This window comes from Lonchura striata, chromosome 2 (genome assembly GCF_046129695.1).
Source record: "Lonchura striata isolate bLonStr1 chromosome 2, bLonStr1.mat, whole genome shotgun sequence".
In the NCBI taxonomy this organism is placed as follows: Eukaryota; Metazoa; Chordata; class Aves; order Passeriformes; family Estrildidae; genus Lonchura; species Lonchura striata.
Window position 1 is genome coordinate 79,183,829 of NC_134604.1, and position 18,372 is coordinate 79,202,200.

General features: G+C 37.8%; 1 protein-coding gene across 5 annotated transcripts in view; it reads right to left on the minus strand.

Moving 5' to 3' along the window:
- NALCN (sodium leak channel, non-selective) overlaps positions 1–18,372 on the minus strand; it is a 231,773-nt gene that overhangs the window by 130,601 nt on the left and 82,800 nt on the right. For all 5 annotated transcript variants that reach the window (XM_021530247.2, XM_021530244.2, XM_021530245.2 and 2 more), the window contains 3 exons: positions 16,947–17,089; positions 16,724–16,828; positions 13,951–14,037 (listed from right to left, as the gene is read on the minus strand). In XM_021530247.2, the coding sequence (XP_021385922.2) occupies positions 13,951–14,037; positions 16,724–16,828; positions 16,947–17,089 (335 nt within the window). The remainder of the gene's footprint in view (positions 1–13,950; positions 14,038–16,723; positions 16,829–16,946; positions 17,090–18,372) is intronic.

The window sequence follows — 18,372 nt, forward strand, 5'->3', positions numbered from 1 at the left end:
TGAAAAGAGACCTTTCTTTGTGAAATATTAGAAATATTAAAAATACTGTGGGGTAAAACAGTCTGCATGAAGCATACAAACCAAAAGCCTGTTAGTTCTGTTCTAAGACTCTGCAGTCTTCCACTTTGCTCAAATTTGTTGTCCAAGCTACAGCTCCAAAAGAAGTCATGCTGCTCCCACTGCTGCTCCTAACACTTTGATTGCTCTAATTGTGCTAAACACAGAAAAGCCACATGACGATTTAAATACCTGTTTTCAACTTTATAGGATTTGAAACACTGGACATATTTAACCCCAGAAGTAAGTAAAATTTTCTAAAGAAAACTCAGCTGAACTTCAATTTTAGTGGCATTACTGAATAGCTCCTATAATCCACTGATATACATGTGCCCCAAAATTTCTAAATGAAAATTATGAGTACAATCTGTACTGAAGTCCATTTCTAAAAAGAATGCTAGAAAAATGGCATACTCTGCCTGTTTAGGTCAGAGCAAAAAGATTGAAGTAAAAATAAACAACAAGGAAAACACTTAACTGAAGCAGTCTTTAAAAATATTAATACAATTTGCATATTTTTATTTTGGCTTATTAGTTTGACTATGATGTTGTAAGAACTGAATGTCACTGCCTAATGGGTGAACTGTTGTGGTGGATTGACCCCACCTGAATACCAGATTCCTAGTGACCCACTCTATCACTCCCCTCCTCAGCTGGGAAGAGTGGGGAGAGAAAAAGCTCATTGTTCAAGATAAAGGCAGCTTAATGAAGTACAAGCAAAAGCTGCCTGTGAAGGCAGAGGAAAACAAAAGATGTATTCTCTACTTATCAGCAGGTGAAGTCCAGACACTTCCTGGGAAGCAGAGCTTCAGCACACCTAGCAGTTCCTCTAAAAGACACATTTTGTAATACCAAATATGTGTGTGTCCTCTCCTTTCTCTTTGCATTTATAACTGAGCAGACATCCTATGATATAGAACATCCCTTTGGTCCTCTGGGGTCAGATGTCCTGGTTGTGTACCCTCTCCAGATCTTGCCCAGCCCCAGCCTACTGGTGAGAGGGAGAATGTTAGAGAGAGCCTTTATGCTGTGCAAGCAGTGCCCAGCAGCAGCCAAAACAACTTTCTAACAAAGCACAACACTATGAGAGCTTCTGTGGGGAAAATTGCCTCCATCTCAGCCAGATCCAACATGTCTGTACAGACCTGTACAAAAGAAGGTCAAGACTTATAAAAATTCCTTATATAAAATTTATTTCTTCTGGAGCAGTTTTCTATGGGCCCATTTGGAAATCACGGGCTACACAAAAGGTTCTACTGTAAATTTGTCAAAGTTTACAGTAGAACCCAGGGCTCAGTGCTGGGGCCAGTCCTGTGTAATATTTTGATCGATTAACTAGACAAGGGCATTGAGCAAACCCACAGTCAGCTCACAGAAAACACCAAGTATGGTCGTGTAGATCTGCTGGAGGGCAGGAAGGCTCTGCAGAGAGATCTGAACTGGATGGATCAATGTTCCAAGGCCAATGGCATGAGGTTCAACAAGGCCAACTGCTGGGTCCTGCACTTGGGTGACAACAGCCCCATGTAGCACTACAGGGCTGGGGACAAGTGGCTGGAATATTGCATGGCAGAAAAGGACCTGGGATGCTGGTCCAGAGCTGTTGAACATGAGTCAGGAGTGAGCCCAGTGTCATCCTGGCCTGCATCACCAATAGTGTGGCCAGCAGGACCAGGACAGTGATTGTACTCAGCTGTACTCAGCACTGGAGAGGCTGCGCCTCAAGCCCTGCGCTCAGTTTTGGGCCACTCACTACAGAAAAGACACTGAGGTGCTGGAACACATCCAGAGAAGGGAACAGAACTGGGGAAGGGCTTTATGATCAAAGGCTGAGAGAGCTGGGGTTGTTTCGTCTACCTGAAACAAGGTTGTCATGAGGTGGAGACCAGTCTCTTCTCCAAAGTGACAAGTGACAAGATGAGAAGAAATAGCCTCAAGTTTCATCAGGGGAAGTTTAGACTAGATATTAAGAAAGATTTCTTCACAGAAATGGTTCTTGGTCATTAGAACAGGCTGCCCAAGAGAGCAATGGAATCACCACCCCTAAAAGCATTCAAAAAAAAAAACCCCAAAAAACAGAGGAAGTGAGGGAAATTGCTTAGAGGTGAACACGGCAGTATTGGGTTAATGGTTGGAGTCAATGATCTTAGAGGTCTTCTCCAGCCCTAACAATTCAATGATTATATGATATAACTCTGACTTACAAAGGTTTTTGAAAACCTACTGCCCGAGATAAATTCAAAATACTTGATCCTAAATCTCCCTAGAAGATGCCAAGGACCTGATGTGACCGAGTTTTCTGCTGCAGCAAGCTCTCCTCTAGTAAGAATTATTGCCAAGGAAAACCCACACCCTTTTATAAGCTTAATCATAGTTAAACACCTGTCCATTTTGTCTTTTTGATGTGATTCCAATCTTTCAAGTCTGAAGGAAAATTCCATGCTCAAAGTGAGTAAGTCATGCTTTATTTTTTCAAATGCAAATCAGTGAGAAAAATAACATGTTTTTTTTCTCTTTTTGTTTAGTTTTGGGATGTATATTGCTACAGACTGTAGCTAGTAATTTACTTTGGTTGCAATGAACAAGAACAGACAGTTCAGTAAGTACACAGAAAGCTATGGAGAAGAAACCATGAACTGTGTTTAACTCATTGTTAATGTATGTAATTTGGTATAATAGTTACAAAGAAAAAGACAGGCAGGCAAGAAAGAGGAAGGAGGGTGATTGGGAGGGGGGCTGTATACCTTGCAAACTGGCAATATGCATGCAGTTCTGTATCCCCCTTTTTAAGAAATTACTTTTCTTTTTGATGCATGTATGCAACAGCAGAGAAACAAAAGCATAGACAAAATTACAGTAGGGATGTAATAACTATTAATTAATATTTGTTAATGTCAGAATGTTGTTTATGGGAAGATTTAAAAGTTGTCTTAAAAATGACAGTCCTGTCACCAAATACAAAAATGTCTTTTTATAAAGCTCCTTACAGATATTCAAAGTCTATTTCCCTTTCTGATGTTTCCTCAGCTTTGGGAGTTCTATATTTATACACAGGCACAAACAAAAAGCAGCCATATCCCATGGTGTTTATAGTCCTCAGACACTCCTGCCTGCCCTCTTGTTAGTGATTGCATGTTACAACAGCCTGTGCTCCTGAATGTCAAGTTTTGTTGTTTCAATTCTTTGTTTTATTGAAACTGATCACCCATCTCAAAATTGCAACCAATAATCTTTGCACTGTTTTGTGTTATTTCTGCATAATTTCAGGAAATTTATTTCACTAATCTGGAACTGTAATCAATTAAAAGGCTGCATTGTAACTTTATGTAACTTCCTCCTACAAACAAGTTCTGGAGGCCAAAATGATAAATGGATTAAAAAAAAAAAAAGGCTAGACAAGTAGATAGGTGATAAATTCATCAATAGATACTAAAAATAATGGCCTTAATTTAACATCCACTTCAGAAAGTCCCTAAATGACTTACTGCTGGAGTGCAAGACAGGGAATGAGGGCATAAATGTGTATACAGAAGTTCAGAGAAGGATGAGCTATATATACCTGTTTCTGGGACTGGACAATTTTTAAGACATGGCAAATGCATTGTTTATCTACTAGTTTTACGAGGAATGCAGGGTTTCCAGTAATCTATGACATTGCTGGATATCCATCCAAAAAGAGAATCAAAAGGAAAGCAATGTGTTCAAGCATTATTTTTTTTTTTGGGATAGAACCCTAAATAGGTTTTAATCTTATTAAATATGAATTATTAACCAAAATACTGTGAAAATAAAGCAAAATCTTAAAATCTGGATAAACTCAAACATCTTACTAATCTCGCTGCGAATTATTGTTTCAGTTCTATCAAACCAAACTAAAATGAAATTAGACTTCCTAAAAAAATAATGCACTTAAAGGTTTTGCAATATATTGAAGGCATTCTTTATTTATTAAGACTCTAGTGAGAGATGTGTTAGCTATTTTCAAAGGGTTTGGGTGAGGGTTTTTTTTTGCTCAGGAACATGGTGCATAAATTTGAATCTACGAAAGAGTTAATCAGATTGGAAAATATATATCCTGCCTTTAGGACACATTCAATTAATATGCATTCTTCTGACCTTTCTTAGCTAAGTATATTGTCACTCAATATCCTGTGAAGGACGGAGTTCTTAGTAAAAGATAGTCAAGACTCTCTACTGCCCTGTATAATTTTAATTAAAATTTACAGTAAGTTTGGTTTTATTAATTCTTCTCTGGGCTTTGCAAACATTACTGCTCCAAAAATGAAAGGAAATATTATTAAAAGTTCTGTTTCAACAGTTGCATGAGTCTGGGCCTGTTCTTTGGTGAAATTCTACTTATTCAGTGTACTGAGTTATTTAGAACTCAGTTCCTCAACACACTATATTGTGCATTAGGAGAGAAAATGTCCGAATGGCTAAGGGAATGGAGAGGGACTCTGGAGATCTGGGTTCAGTTTATTACCTAAGCACAAAATTCCTGTAGACCTTGAGGAGACTACTTTATAGGTTTCTTGCTATTCACATTCCTTATTGTGAAAAAAATTATCCCTGTGAGATTTGGCTACTGTGGTATTTAAACATACTAACTACTTGAGAGGCACTTCAATAAAATAGGACTGTGTTGAGTTGGGAAATAGGTATATCCAGCTCTCTAAAGCAGGGAGTGATGGAGGAAAGAATAACTTGATTTATGTGTGGTATGTTTACAAAAAACCTTCCCTAATACATGCTTTAGAAGACACTTAGAATCATAGAATACCTTGAGTTGGAAGGGACCCATAAGCATAATCAAGTCCAGCTACTTCTAGCAACAACCACTTTCCATGGGCTAGCTAGATCTATTGGGTTTTACTAGTTTGGTCTTTGTATAATGATGCTTATTCCCACAGACCAGGGCAGGGTTTCACCTCTCAGGCCTCGCTAGCTGAGGTAGAAGAACATTGCAATGGTGTGTGGAGCAACGCAGGTCTGGTGCTATATCTGAGCAAACAATAATTCAGACAGAGATACCCTACAGGGCTCTGTGCAGAGCCTCTGTAACTCGCTTTGTCTCACAGAAACGTGTGGTGCTCGCACCAAACTGCTCAATTAGGTAAAATAAATGGGGAGGTTAACCATGTCTTTACTTCTGTGGCAGCTGATCTACAAAGAGGTTTTACAAAGGAGTTCCAGAATCCCACCTGGTGAGTAGTGTATAAGTAGTATGTCTAACCTGTTGGGTAGGTGAGTGACACTGGGATTGCCAAGATACCCCTCTTGTTTCTCCCAGGAGCCCACCTGCCTGTCCTCAGGGTGCACTGCACAGGGGCAGAGCAGAACTAACATGCATGGACAGATACGAGGTCTGCAGGGGACTCTTGCATTCAGCAGCATGGTAGCTAACAGTCAATCAGACTAAACCATGACACGAGGGCAAGAAAAATGGGCACTATTATAGTCTTTTGAAGAACTTTAATTCAGTCATCTAAGTTTTCCTTAATTTTACAGAAGTGGCTGGAAGTGACAACATGAAAAATTAGTATGGTTTCTGATTATGACACATCCTAATGCAGGCTGTGGAAGCTTTTATTTTGGTATAATGGGTTTACATTTATTGTATTTTTCTTTTGAGTGTACCCAAAGGTGCTTTGTGGTCTTTTGTTACTTGTTCTCACTGTTCCCTATGACAGGTATTGATTTAAAATATTGATTTTCTTTTCTTACTGAAAAATAATCTTTGTGTTTTCCATTTCAACAAGAATCATTTAGCACAAATGCATGCTGAGGCTCCATGTTGCCACATTATTTCGCTGTTGTTGATATTACTTTAACATATTGTAGTGTGTTAGAACTTCCTGCCTACCTTGAGTTACTCCTACAAACTCAGTAGGAAGTTCTCAGTTCACAAATAAAGAAAAACTGAAGACTAGTTTTTGGAAAAAAAGCCCTGAAAAATTCTTTGAGCAAGTATTTACCCTTTAAAGGCACATTGTATATCTTATTTTTCTTTTCCTATTAATTTTAGAAACTGCTAATAACTTTGTCAGTACTTTTTTTTTTTGCAAAAACTTGTAAAGTACACATACTCATTTAAAGCTGACCTGGAAAGATTCAACTCATATCTTCCATGAAACTGTGGTTGGTATTACTAAAGCCAAATAATGGCATTTTCAGCTTTCACAATACACAGTTTTGTAATGCACAGAAAAATTATGAACAGTTTCCCACTGTGGCTCCTGTGGGAAACAACAAGCCAGACAGCAATTCCCTGTTCACATTAATAGCTTGGGCAAAAGTGAAATGCACAGCTAAGGACAGAATGATACTCAGAAAAAGCTTGAGGACACTGTGTCTGATGTGTCAGCATGAATGGAAGTGGTCACTTACAAACTCTATGTGCACTCTTAACTCTGACAGTGAAATCTTCAACAGATAAAAGATACTATATTCACTTTTATTCATATGTGCTTCACCTAGGAAAGAAATAGAAGGTCACAAAGCTATGATCTGAGCAAGTAAGTTGCATTATTACAGGACTTTTGAACATATGATTAGTGTAAAAAACTTAAGCACATGTTTTTGCATCAAAAAAGGCCAGTCCTTCATGCTACATATTATCTCAATTTGTTAAAGAATTCTGTAAAATCACAAAACTCTAGAGAAACTTGAAGGAGACTAAAAGATGAAAAGCAATGTCCAAAGGCGTAAAAAAACCATAGAGGGTGGAGGAGTCATGGCCAGAGAAGAAAGAATTGAGTGTTTTAGCAGTTTCATGATGGATATATTGAATACGAGAGAAAGACATGAAGCAAAGCAATACTTAGGGATTTTCACTGCAGGAGCAACAGAAAAGAATACACAAGTGGGTTTTCTCTTCTCTTTCATGGAAAATAATTATTGGTGAACAAGAAAAGTTGGAAGTCTATTTATATACTAATTTGATCTTTATTACAACTTAGGAATTGACAGCAGAAGGTGTGCCTACTCTGTCCTATTTCCTTCTTACCTACAGTGGCTTTCATTAAACTATGTACATGTATTTCTTCCAATTAACTGGGATCCTCTCTTACAGTGGAAGAAAAATCTCTTTCAGTTTGCTAAAATTAAGTTTGGAATTGAATGAGTTTATTATTTGAGTACATGAGTTTATTTAGAAGAAGATTAACAGATTCTAAATCCTAAATTCCTGAGGCTGCAATTAAAAAATACTTCATCTTTATGTTATGCCCTGTTCTCATTTAGCAAGCCTAGAAATTGCATCAGTTGACAGAAGCGTGGACACTTTAGTGATGCACTTACCACTTAAACAGTACTGAAAACCAACCATATTAGTTTTACTGAGGAGACTTGGAGCAGAGTATGCCGAGTGTAATGTAATAGCAAACTGGTAGTTTTGGTGAGGTAAAAACAGAAAATTAGGAGGAATGGAAGGCTCCGCAGAGAAACTAAACATGTAGACAACAGAAGAACATACACAATATAGGCCAGCCCCATACCATCTTGGTATCCTCAGTTGTATATGAGGAGATAATAAATGCTAGGCATTATTGGAAGAAAATTGTACATAGAGTATGGGAAGAAATGATGAAAATGTGTTGAATAGTGTGTAAAGGTATGGATACTCCAGTGTCTGGCTAACTCTCACAAACTGGCTGGGGATTCACAAATGATCTGCTGTTTAATATGTGCTCAGTTTTAGCTTTATGCTACTTCAGATGAGGAAGCTAAAGCTGTTACCATCCTCTACTGTTTGCTTGCTTTGTTTTTTCAGAGGCCTGAACCATAGTAGCAGCTGAAACTGAAGGGACAGTATGGGGATTGACTGACAAGGACTTTGCTTATGCCAGCAAAGCAAAGCTCGTTTATTACACAATTTACCAGTATTTATAGGTCAATACATCTGTACAAAATTTTCTACTGATCCTTTTGTCCTGGTCTCCTTTAGAAACACAATCTTTTGATTCTTCTTATGCTAGTAATGTCCTTTGTTACCTCTTTTACTAATAAAGTCTTTGTTAGTGTTAGAGTGTCAGAGTGACCAGACATGATGTCTTCACTTCTGTTCTTGCCTTGAGTTTATCTCTCCTTTGGTTTTCACTGTACCAGGGCCAAAAGGCCTGTGATGCTACCAGTTCAGCTTCTGTAGCTGTCTGATCGCCAACAGGACAGTAAGCTTACTCCTGGGACACCTCAGTTCCCTGTCTTGTGATAATATAAACTGGCATCCACTTCAGTTTATGTTATAAAAGAACTTATGAATTCAGATGGCTGAAATGATTGCAGTTCATTCAACTCGAGGAAAGAGGGGATGGGACAAATACAATGTAAATAAAAGTGGTAAGAACTACTATCCTTTTCTGTTATGAATGAAAAAGATAATCTCATAACACTAGAATACCAAACATATTTTGCCTGTATACTTTTCTTTTTGCATACTGTAATTCACCATTTTTTATTGAAAGAGACCAGAAAAACAGTAAACTCCTCAAACACCTTGGAGCCCCTCTGTTGAACTTGAGTTCAACTTGAGCTGGTTTATCAGTATTCATATTGTACCAGGGGCCCAAAACAGCCACAGTATCTGAGCAACAGGAGGTAACTCCTTGCACACAATGACCGAGGCTCCTGTCAACCTCATCTGTTGCTAGGGAAGGCTGCTGGCTCCTGTTCAGCATGCTGCCTGCCGAGACTCCCAGGGCTTTTCAGCAAAGCCCAGCCTCAGCTTTTGCCACAGCTGGTTCCTCCTGAAGTGCAGCCTGTTATTAGTGAATTTAAGCTAATGTCCCTGCTGGTCCTTTCCCCAGGCCTGCTTACTTCTCAATGAATAGCAGCTCTGCCCTTAACTGTTTCCTTCCCAATCTTGCAGTATGGACAAACATGTTGCATTGTGCCCTCACAGACATTAATCTACCATTTAAAGATGTAAATTTGTGAAGGATTCTTAAATTTTAAATAGATTTGTGGCTTGTCATTTGATACATGTGAAGTAAAGAGCAATCAAAGGTTAGGCAGTGTTTTTCTATCCCAACTGAAGGCTCATTCTTACAGAGAGTGAGGTTATGCATTACTCTGAGATGGGAGGAGAGAGAATGAGACTACCGGAACCTGCCCTTCAGTACATCAGAATCCCTGTCGCAAAAAAAATGTCAACATGAAACATTTGGGATAGAGAAAGGCTGGTGCATGGGGAAGAGTCTGAGCACAGTCCTGCACTTACATGAGCACCAGAAAAAAATGTTATGCATTATTTTTCCCATAAAATTATTACCTAATAGTCACAGATACTATCTCTAGAAAGGTACTAATATGTTCTCATAAAATCAATGAATCACAGAATAGTTAAGTTAGAAGGAGATTGTCCAGTCCAACCCACTTCCAAGTCAGGGTCACCTAGAACATTGACACAGGAATGTGTCCCTTGGGTTTTGAATGTCACCAGAGATGGAGTCTCCATGACCTCCCCAGCAGCCTGTAAAAAATATGTTTTGCAAGTTACCTGTTTTGTCTATGACTTTGGTTCTCAGTCCGTAATGTTACATAACTTATATTAGTAGTCCTGTGGACTTAAATTTTGAATTGGTTTTAATGTCTTTTAAGAGAAAAGAGGATAAGTCTGCTGGGGATTCAACACAGACTTTAAACAAAAAATTTACTGTCAGAATCAGATGTAGGGCAGAACTCAGGGGCCATATCCCACAGCAGTCCAATATAGCCATTAAGACTCTGCAATATCAACATGTTTAAGAAAGGTTTAAGGTTTTATTAAACAAAAAACCCCACCTTCTCTGCTGAATTCAGTGTTATGCTTCTTTATCTTTATTTTTCCATGTACTATACAGTTGCCTACTGAGACAATAATGCACTTTTTTTGTAGCTTGTCGGGATATATACCCTGAAACAATTAAGGAACTAAAGGACACAGGGTTTAGCTGAATTCTTTCACTCCCAAACTTATTAATAATATGTAATTTCTGCCAGAGTTTGGTTTCAAAGATAATATCCTGCCAAAATAAGTGTCATCTTACAACTCTCATAGCTATCTCTTTTGTTTTGCAGATAGTCTTTACATATGTTGCCTGGAAGAAGGTAAGAAGAAACTTCAAATTTGCTTATAACACAGCAAATTTGACAGCCAAAAATCAAGTGCATCAAGCTTTGTCAGCCAGCCTTTGGTATTTATCAGAAATTGTTTGGGTTTTTTTTTCCCAATTACAATCAGGGTCATTCCCTAAGCTCCAAACACATGGAAATATCTACTTGTAGGACCTCCTAACAGAGAGAATTGAATCAATGCTCATGGCATAGCTGATCACCTTCAACACACAAGTTAAGATCAGATGTGGCATTTGCAATTCTCATTTACAATTTCTCTTAGAAATTGTTCTTATTTTCTTTTGTTAAGCAAGAAATGTTTGTTTTCTAATTAGCAGTCTCACCAACATTTTTATGTGTAAAGCAAGCAGTTACTCATCCTAGTAATGCAGTGGAGGAAGGAAAGGTGATGGTAGTCAGTCACAGACTGTACATATGGTTATAAGGTACTGTACTTAGGAGGTAGAAGGCTCCCTACATAATGTCCTTTGTCATCCCACTGGGGATATATTTACACCATTTGTCTTGTCCTGTTTTCTTTCCAAATCACTATTCCTCAGTGTGCCATAACACATCCCTAACTCAGCATCTTCTGGTGGGGAGCCCACAAGAATGGAGGAAGACGGGTTGAAAGAACATACTAGGTACAGTCCACATCTATTCTGCCTATCTGAGGTGAAGTGTGGAACAGTTTTATTCCATGCACCAAAGCCAATCCTCCAATACTGCCTCCAACAGCCCTAAATCTTCCCCATGAATCATACAACCCATGTACATCAGGCTCAGGTCTTCATGCCACCAAAATCACCCAAGTAGGGACACTGAGAGCCAGTTTCCCAGGACAGCTATTAAATATTCCCAAAGATGGAGATTCCACCACTTCCCTGGGCAATCTTGCCGGCACTTAGTCACCCTCAGAGTAAAAAACTGCTTCTTGGTGCTCAGAGAGAACCTCCCACTGTTTAATGCTGTGCCCATTGCTTCTGGTCCTGTCTGTGAAAGAGGATGTTAATGCTTTTGCAGGGCACCAAGGCAATGGAAGTTAGTTTATATATTACATTCCAGTGTCTAACTAAATGGGTAGCACAGGACAGCCCCTGCAAAATCTCTGGTTCATGTCAGGGAAAATATGAGTATGAAATGCAGGAATTGCAGAGATGTCCCCAGCAACTCATTATTAAAGTGCTTGGCACTAGGTAGGTCTTTAATCTCAAATGTGTGAAATATTTTCTCCAGTTAACTTGACAAGTATTTTTCTACTAGAATTTAGCCTGCAAACCCACAAATCTCAGAAGCACAAGCCTTTAAAACTTTGCTGCTTCTATTTAAAACTTTGCTGAGCTGTTGTTTAAATTGTTGCTACATCTATTTAGTTTCTTTACTCAATATTATCAGCTGTTATTACTATACCACTACTACCAGATGACACCTCTGAACCCCATTAGGCTCCTACAGGTAGCTGGAACCTATCCATGGCCATGGAGAAACACATCTCCATACCACCTCTATATTCCACACCTCTGCACCCCATCACTGTCCTACAAATAGTTAGAATGAACCATTAAATGTGTGTGTATACATGTATGGAACATGACATATAAAAATATACATAAATAAAGTGCACCTAAAAATAAATCTGAGAGCTGCACAGAGGAACTTGAGTGGTTGGAGGCCACCAGTGCTGAGTATTTTAGGGGTTTCTAGGAGCTGGCTGCATAGGCTAACAGACCAGTCACCTCTTTGATACTGGCTCAGTACAAAACAAGACGCAAAAAAATTTGATATAACTGATTTTTATAGTAATTTCCATATGTCTTTAAAAAAACCCCTGGATTGAAATTTATTGTAGTCACGCTTTATAGCTCACTGCTGCTGAAGGAAGCAGTTCTCACATTCCTAGACTGCTCCTACTAATGTTCTGGGCCCCTTCTTGTGTCAGAAAAAACATTTATGCAGCTACAGGGAGTCTGATCAATAACAAATTCACTTTTCTCCTCCTGCCAACTTTAACTCCATTCCCTGAACAAATGCATAAATACAGTGCCAGCTCAGGCATGTAGTGATGGGGAAGTATAGCAATGAGGAAGAGTAAGACTATCTTCTTTCTGCAATTCTCACATTGTGATCTGATGCAGAACAAAAAATCCATTTCTCAGAACATTTAAAAATCATTAGATCACCTTAATATGTAGACCAGCAGTTAAAAAAACCACAAAAAGTATTACATCACAAGAATACTTAATGAATGCAGAGGTGTCTAATGCATGGAAAATTCAAATTATACAAAGCAAGTCTTACAGCTCAACTCTTATTTCTTATATCTAAAAGTTAGAGGGTGCATAAGACACATAACACATAGAACAGCAGTCCTGTTTACTGCTTCCATGATGACACCAACTCAACACAGCTTATTAGTCAAGAGAGACAGTAATGCCATGAAGAATAAACTTCCTAATGGAAATTAGACATGGACTTCATATAGTTACTGGACTATTGGACTAATGAAGAGCTAATGGAGTTCATTTAGTTTAATGTCTTAAAATGGGTGCTAAAGCTTTGTTTCAGAGCTTCTCCTATTTCATGAAAGGATGAAGAACAAGAGGAAAACTGCTGGTGTATATAAATATGCAAACATAAAAAGCTGAATGCATGAGATTTATGTCCACTGGAACACAATGTACTGCATTCACATGATTCCTAAAAGGGGCAAAAATGCAATACCACAAAGGTAGACCAGGTAACTCAGATGGTATCTTAATTTTTATCTGAAGTTTTCACTGTGAGTTCAGCTACATTTTATCCACATACCTGACACTGTTACTTGAGAACATCACAAATGATGCTCCTGTTGCTGTCAAAATCAAGAACTAGATTTGGGAATATGAATGATCTGTTAAGACATATGCTATAATAAAATATATGGCAGTAGTTTGGAAAAGAAGAGATATTTGAGAATGAACAGCTTGTGGAGGCGATTGAAGGTGCTTGCCAACTTAGGGTTCAGCAATGTACATGCTGCCAACAAGAACGTGTATTTAGCTTACACAGTCAACCAAACATAACCAAAATTGCCAGAAAATGCTATAGTAGATTTGGCTTTCTATTCTGAAGTTTGTTTTATCTAGAAATTACATTATTTAACTCGCAAATAAAAATTTGAGCTGCTGTACAGTGGTCTGTTCTAAAAACGGTTTTATAAAAATACTACTTAACTTAGTCTGGATTTATTTAAACAATGAGGACAGAGATTTACAAATTAACTTATATCCAAGTAGAAGTATCCAGTCTGGAAGTTTCAAACACTATATGGCTTGTTCCCTACGTACTTCTTCTCCCTTTTTTTGTGAGCCTATTTTCACAAGGGAACAAGAGAAATTAGGTATTTCTGTGTTTATTATGATTAGTAATGCTTCTTGGCATATGTTATTGTATTTTGCATTCAATAAACAAGCATTTATGATGCAAATATCCTAGGAATGGAATATTTTTGTATACAAACCCAGAGCAATAGAACATAATTAACTATTTTGTTTTGTATTTTAAAATCTGAAATCTTTCTCTCATTAGGACACAAAACAGAATCTTATCAGGAATGATTTTTCCAATCTTCTCCCTTTGGATGTGGTACATTTTATTTGTTCATCTGTAATTTTCAAGAAAAATTTATACACGACAGAAAGCAATAGATTAAAAAAATACATTACTAAAACTATGGTAGCTATTTTTCAGCATAATTTTCTTATAGCAACATTTGAGTGATGCTGGTCACACACAGAGATTTATTAAAAAGCAATGTCATACCTGTAGACATGCAGGAGCTCTGCCTTGGGGTTTATTCACATCAACAGCCACAAGCTGCCAACCTCCAGCAGCATCTTCATGAAACATCTTGAAAGGGAAAACTGTTGTCAGAAATGTTTTATGTGGCAATAAATACAAGTGAGATCTAATACATTCCCCTTAGGAACCAGCATGCATTTTCATGATATCTAGTTTAAAATAACAGAGGAATGATTCTTTCTGCTACAGGAAAAAAAGTAACATGCTTTTTCCAACAATTGTCTGAAATTTACTCAGATAACATCAAACAATGTATCTCTATTAGTCCTAATATAGAAAAAAATTCAGTTCTGACCAGCATCATTAGATGGTAGTACCTGTTCAGAATAATTTCCTTACTAAGGTAAGCCTATCCTAAGAAAAAAAATACATTGTGACAAACATAAATAAGCTTCATGGTGCATTTGACAATAGCAGACAACATCATCTTTTTTATGGCAAGGACAACTTTGTTTTTGTTGCACAGATGCATATCAAGAGTAGCTGGACAGTCCTTTTGTATTGTTTCACAGAGATTAAAATTCCTGAAGCAGCTGAATGTTTCCAAGCCCTAATGATGGCAATGGAAAAGGCTCTCTTGACCACAGTGGCATTCACATTTTATCAATAGCCTATGGAAGAGTAAACATAGGCATTCTGTTTTGTTGGGTTTTTTCCTCAGAAATTAGGACACAAAATGATGCAGACTGCTGGACATAAGGAACAGCGAGATACCACATCTGAAAGTGATTAACATTGTCCTTGAAAATGTCCTTGAAAGAAAATGAATGGTTCTAGCATTTCTACTTGCCACCTGCATCTACCATGTAATGAAGTGTGGCAAAGTTCCTACCTCACTCCCACCTTTTCCTTGACACCCAGCACTCAAACGAGTCACCTCAAGAACACAGCCACAGGAGGGGTGGTTGAAGTTAAAAAGTCATCCTGAGAGAAGTGCTCATTAGTCTGGAGACAGTGTCACCCAAATGTGGTTGCAATTCTTTCAAGACTTTATTTAGCATCTCTGCACTGGGAAGAATTGCCAACTAAGATCAGCACAGTTACTCCTCTTTTTACAATGCTTTAAAGTGCTAAAGTGCTTTAGAAGAACCTCCTTTTATCCTTTTCTAGAGACTCCTTCCTAGACTTCAACTCCTGGATACTTGTTTTCTTTTCTATAGGACTAAGTTTGGGAAACACCTTAGCAACGTACGAAGCAGGAAAATTAAGGCATAGCTCTCAAGACTACTTCATCACAAAACATTTTAACTTTAACTTTAAAACCCTTAACAAGTGTTTTAACTTTTGTCTGGTGCTTTGAACAAGAAATCATGAAAGTATTTTCTGGCCTTCTTAATACAGAAAAAGATAAATAATTTTTGCAGTTTGGCAACCTGGACTCTCTTGATATCCTATTTTGTCACTGACTCAAGGAATGAAGCAGTCATGTCTGCATCTAGCAAGTTATTTTTCATTTGCGTGATGCAGATTATATTAAACATGTTCATGTTCTTTGGCATCATGACATTAATTTGGATATTTTAAACGTTTTTAATGTTGGCTGCTTTTTGTGTTTCCCTACATTGAACTCTCTGTTCCATCCACTATCTCAGAGTATGTTGGATAAGACTATATGGCTCAGGATTTGTCCTACGAACATTAAGATCTCAAGGCTAAGCATATGTCATGTAGAAAAGTCCTTTTTTTTTAGACTTTAAATTGATATCACAAAGTCTGCTTTGACAAAGACATATATAGAGTAGAAATTATTGCCAGAAAGTCTATCTGAGGCAAAAAATGTAGCAGCCGGCAGAAAAGGACTAGATTTACATATGGACTACAGAAATATCGAAAAGAATATAAAACATATTCAATAGTTATTTTTGAAAACTTAAATCCTTTGGCTTAGGAAAATAAATAATCTCCAGCTCCATGGTTAGAAAAAGTTCCCTCGTGGGTATGTTTTTCATATCTGTCTTTCTAAGAGCTTTTTGCAGGCAGCTGGTGCTGGTTCTTCTCAGAGACAGCAAACTGCACTATCCTGGAAAAGCCTGGTCTATTGCCCATTTGGGAAAATGGGCAATATAATGAGTGAGGGAATTTAAATCTCAACCCAGTAGCTCTTCTTTTTCCCACTGGGTTCTTTCCCACCACCCAGCCCACCTTTCCTATCACGGCTTCTTCTTACTTGTTATTTCTATTCAGGGGTCTCACTTCCTGCGACTACCCCAGCTGTGAGCATGGCTCTTTCCTTGACCTACAACCTATTTTTCCTTGGTCTCAACACACCCTTCTCAGTTCCAGGACCCTAAACACTTCAGCTTCCCTAAACAATTCAGCTACCCTCTGACCCCTCTTCTTCCAGCTACAACTTTGGGATTTCAGCTCTTATTTTTTAGTACAGAAAGTGATATCCAATAGCAACTCTGACTTCAAACCACATAGTGGTTCAATTACATGATAAAAAAGCATTATCGTACTTTATTAAAAATAATACAAACACAGCAATAGCATACCTAGCCATATAGGAAACTGTATTATGGTCTTCTCTATTATTCCTTTCTAAAAAAGACTAGCTATATAATGCAACCAAGAATTTAATTTTTTATCAAAATGCATATATCACGTTTAGAATACAGTTAGCACCATGCAAAGTCAAATATATCATATATGACAAGAATTTTTTGCTTACTGTTAATTCATAAACTAAACCAAATCAAATCCCCAAAGAATCTTAGAATCTCAAGAGCTTCACCTGGGTGGTGGCAGTTGAAGTAGTACTGCTCCTGGACCCCCACATCTGCTGGAACTGCACTCTAATTTCTGCAAACGTTTCAATGATGACTGCAATAAAAACATTCTGGAGAATGAAAAAGAAAGAATGGCTGACACAAAGCTCAGCAAGCAGAAAAGAGAAGAAATTAATTCTAATATGATTTATATTTCAGACCAATTTAAAAAGACATATTTTTCAGTACCTTAACAAGCCAGGCCAGAAAGAAAATTAAGGTGATGAAATAGAAATATGAACGCCATCGGGGAAAACTGTCAATTGCTCGATACATAAGGAACACCCAGCCTTCCTGGGAAGCAGCTTCATAAACAGTAAATATACTTGTGCCTGTCAGAGGAAAAAATGAAAATGTTTGGCATTACATCTCCATGAAAGTATTCAGTATCAGCAAACAAACTTTTATCTATCCTATTTTTGTTTTCTCTAAAGGGTGTCAGCTCTCCTCTTCTCATTCAAAGTTTTTCAGGTGCATTTCTACATTTCTTCCTTTTGCAATTGAATATTAATTGGTTTTGTATCAGATCAGACTGACTCCATTCCCTCCCTAGACAGACATGTAAAATCCTTTAAAAGAGTTCACCGGCAATATACAAATGTCTCCAAAGGCAAAATTTGCATTCAGCAGCATCCCTGAGAAAAGGCAGATCTAACAAGGATCAACATTCAGTAGGTCAAAGAAATCACTTTTAATATCAGCAACACTGAGCAAGCAGCAATACATCAAGAAGGTGCCCGACACTAGCCAGTACAGGTAAGCATCTACAGCAAACTACTGAACTGTTTTGAAATCCATGTAGTAGCTATGTTAACATACATATGTTACCTTAAGAAAGCATTTTAAAGTTGAACTTGCTACCACTCTGAGGGTGGTAGAGAGAAGATGAAAGGAAAATTATGAGGCCTTTTTGTGCAGAAACCACTTTTGAATAACAGCTATAAAGCTACTAATTTTAAACATAAAGTTGAAACTCAGCCTACTGTCTGAGTGATAATATGCTTTAGCCAGCTTGGCCTTCTTCCTTATCTCTGCAATGAAGGCTTCAAAATATAGACCAGTTATGGCTTGTAAGTCATTCTTGTTTAAAGCAATTTTTTGTTCCAAGAAGAAACACAATTAAACTGTGAAATTAAACTGTGAAATCTCACAAACTGCTGTGAAATCACAGAATTGTCCTATAGCCACCCGCCAGCTCTGCTCCACTACTGCTTCGTTTTACGGAAAGTCTTCGATAAAAGAGAGGGAGTATGAGGAGCAAAACACAGCAGCTGCCAGCAACATAAAGATAGAAAGCTGACTATCTGATCCTTTTCACAAAGAAAGAAGTGGTTCTGGGCAGAAATTTCAGAATCCAGGAGTTTCCCAAAAAATCACAGAAGCCTGTAAGAAGCTCAGTACTACTATTTTCGTGCTGAATTTGCAACATCTATATCCTTTTGTCTGCTAACAGGGACTGGATGAACCTGGAACCAGTTTTGTCTCAGGGTGTCCCTTCTGCAGATAAATCTTCACTGATGAGAGGAGAGAGGAAAAAATTGATTTTTTTCTGTATAACATGTACTTTTGATAGATAGGTGTCAAATGGCTAAGATGGGCATGGTGGGTAGTAAAA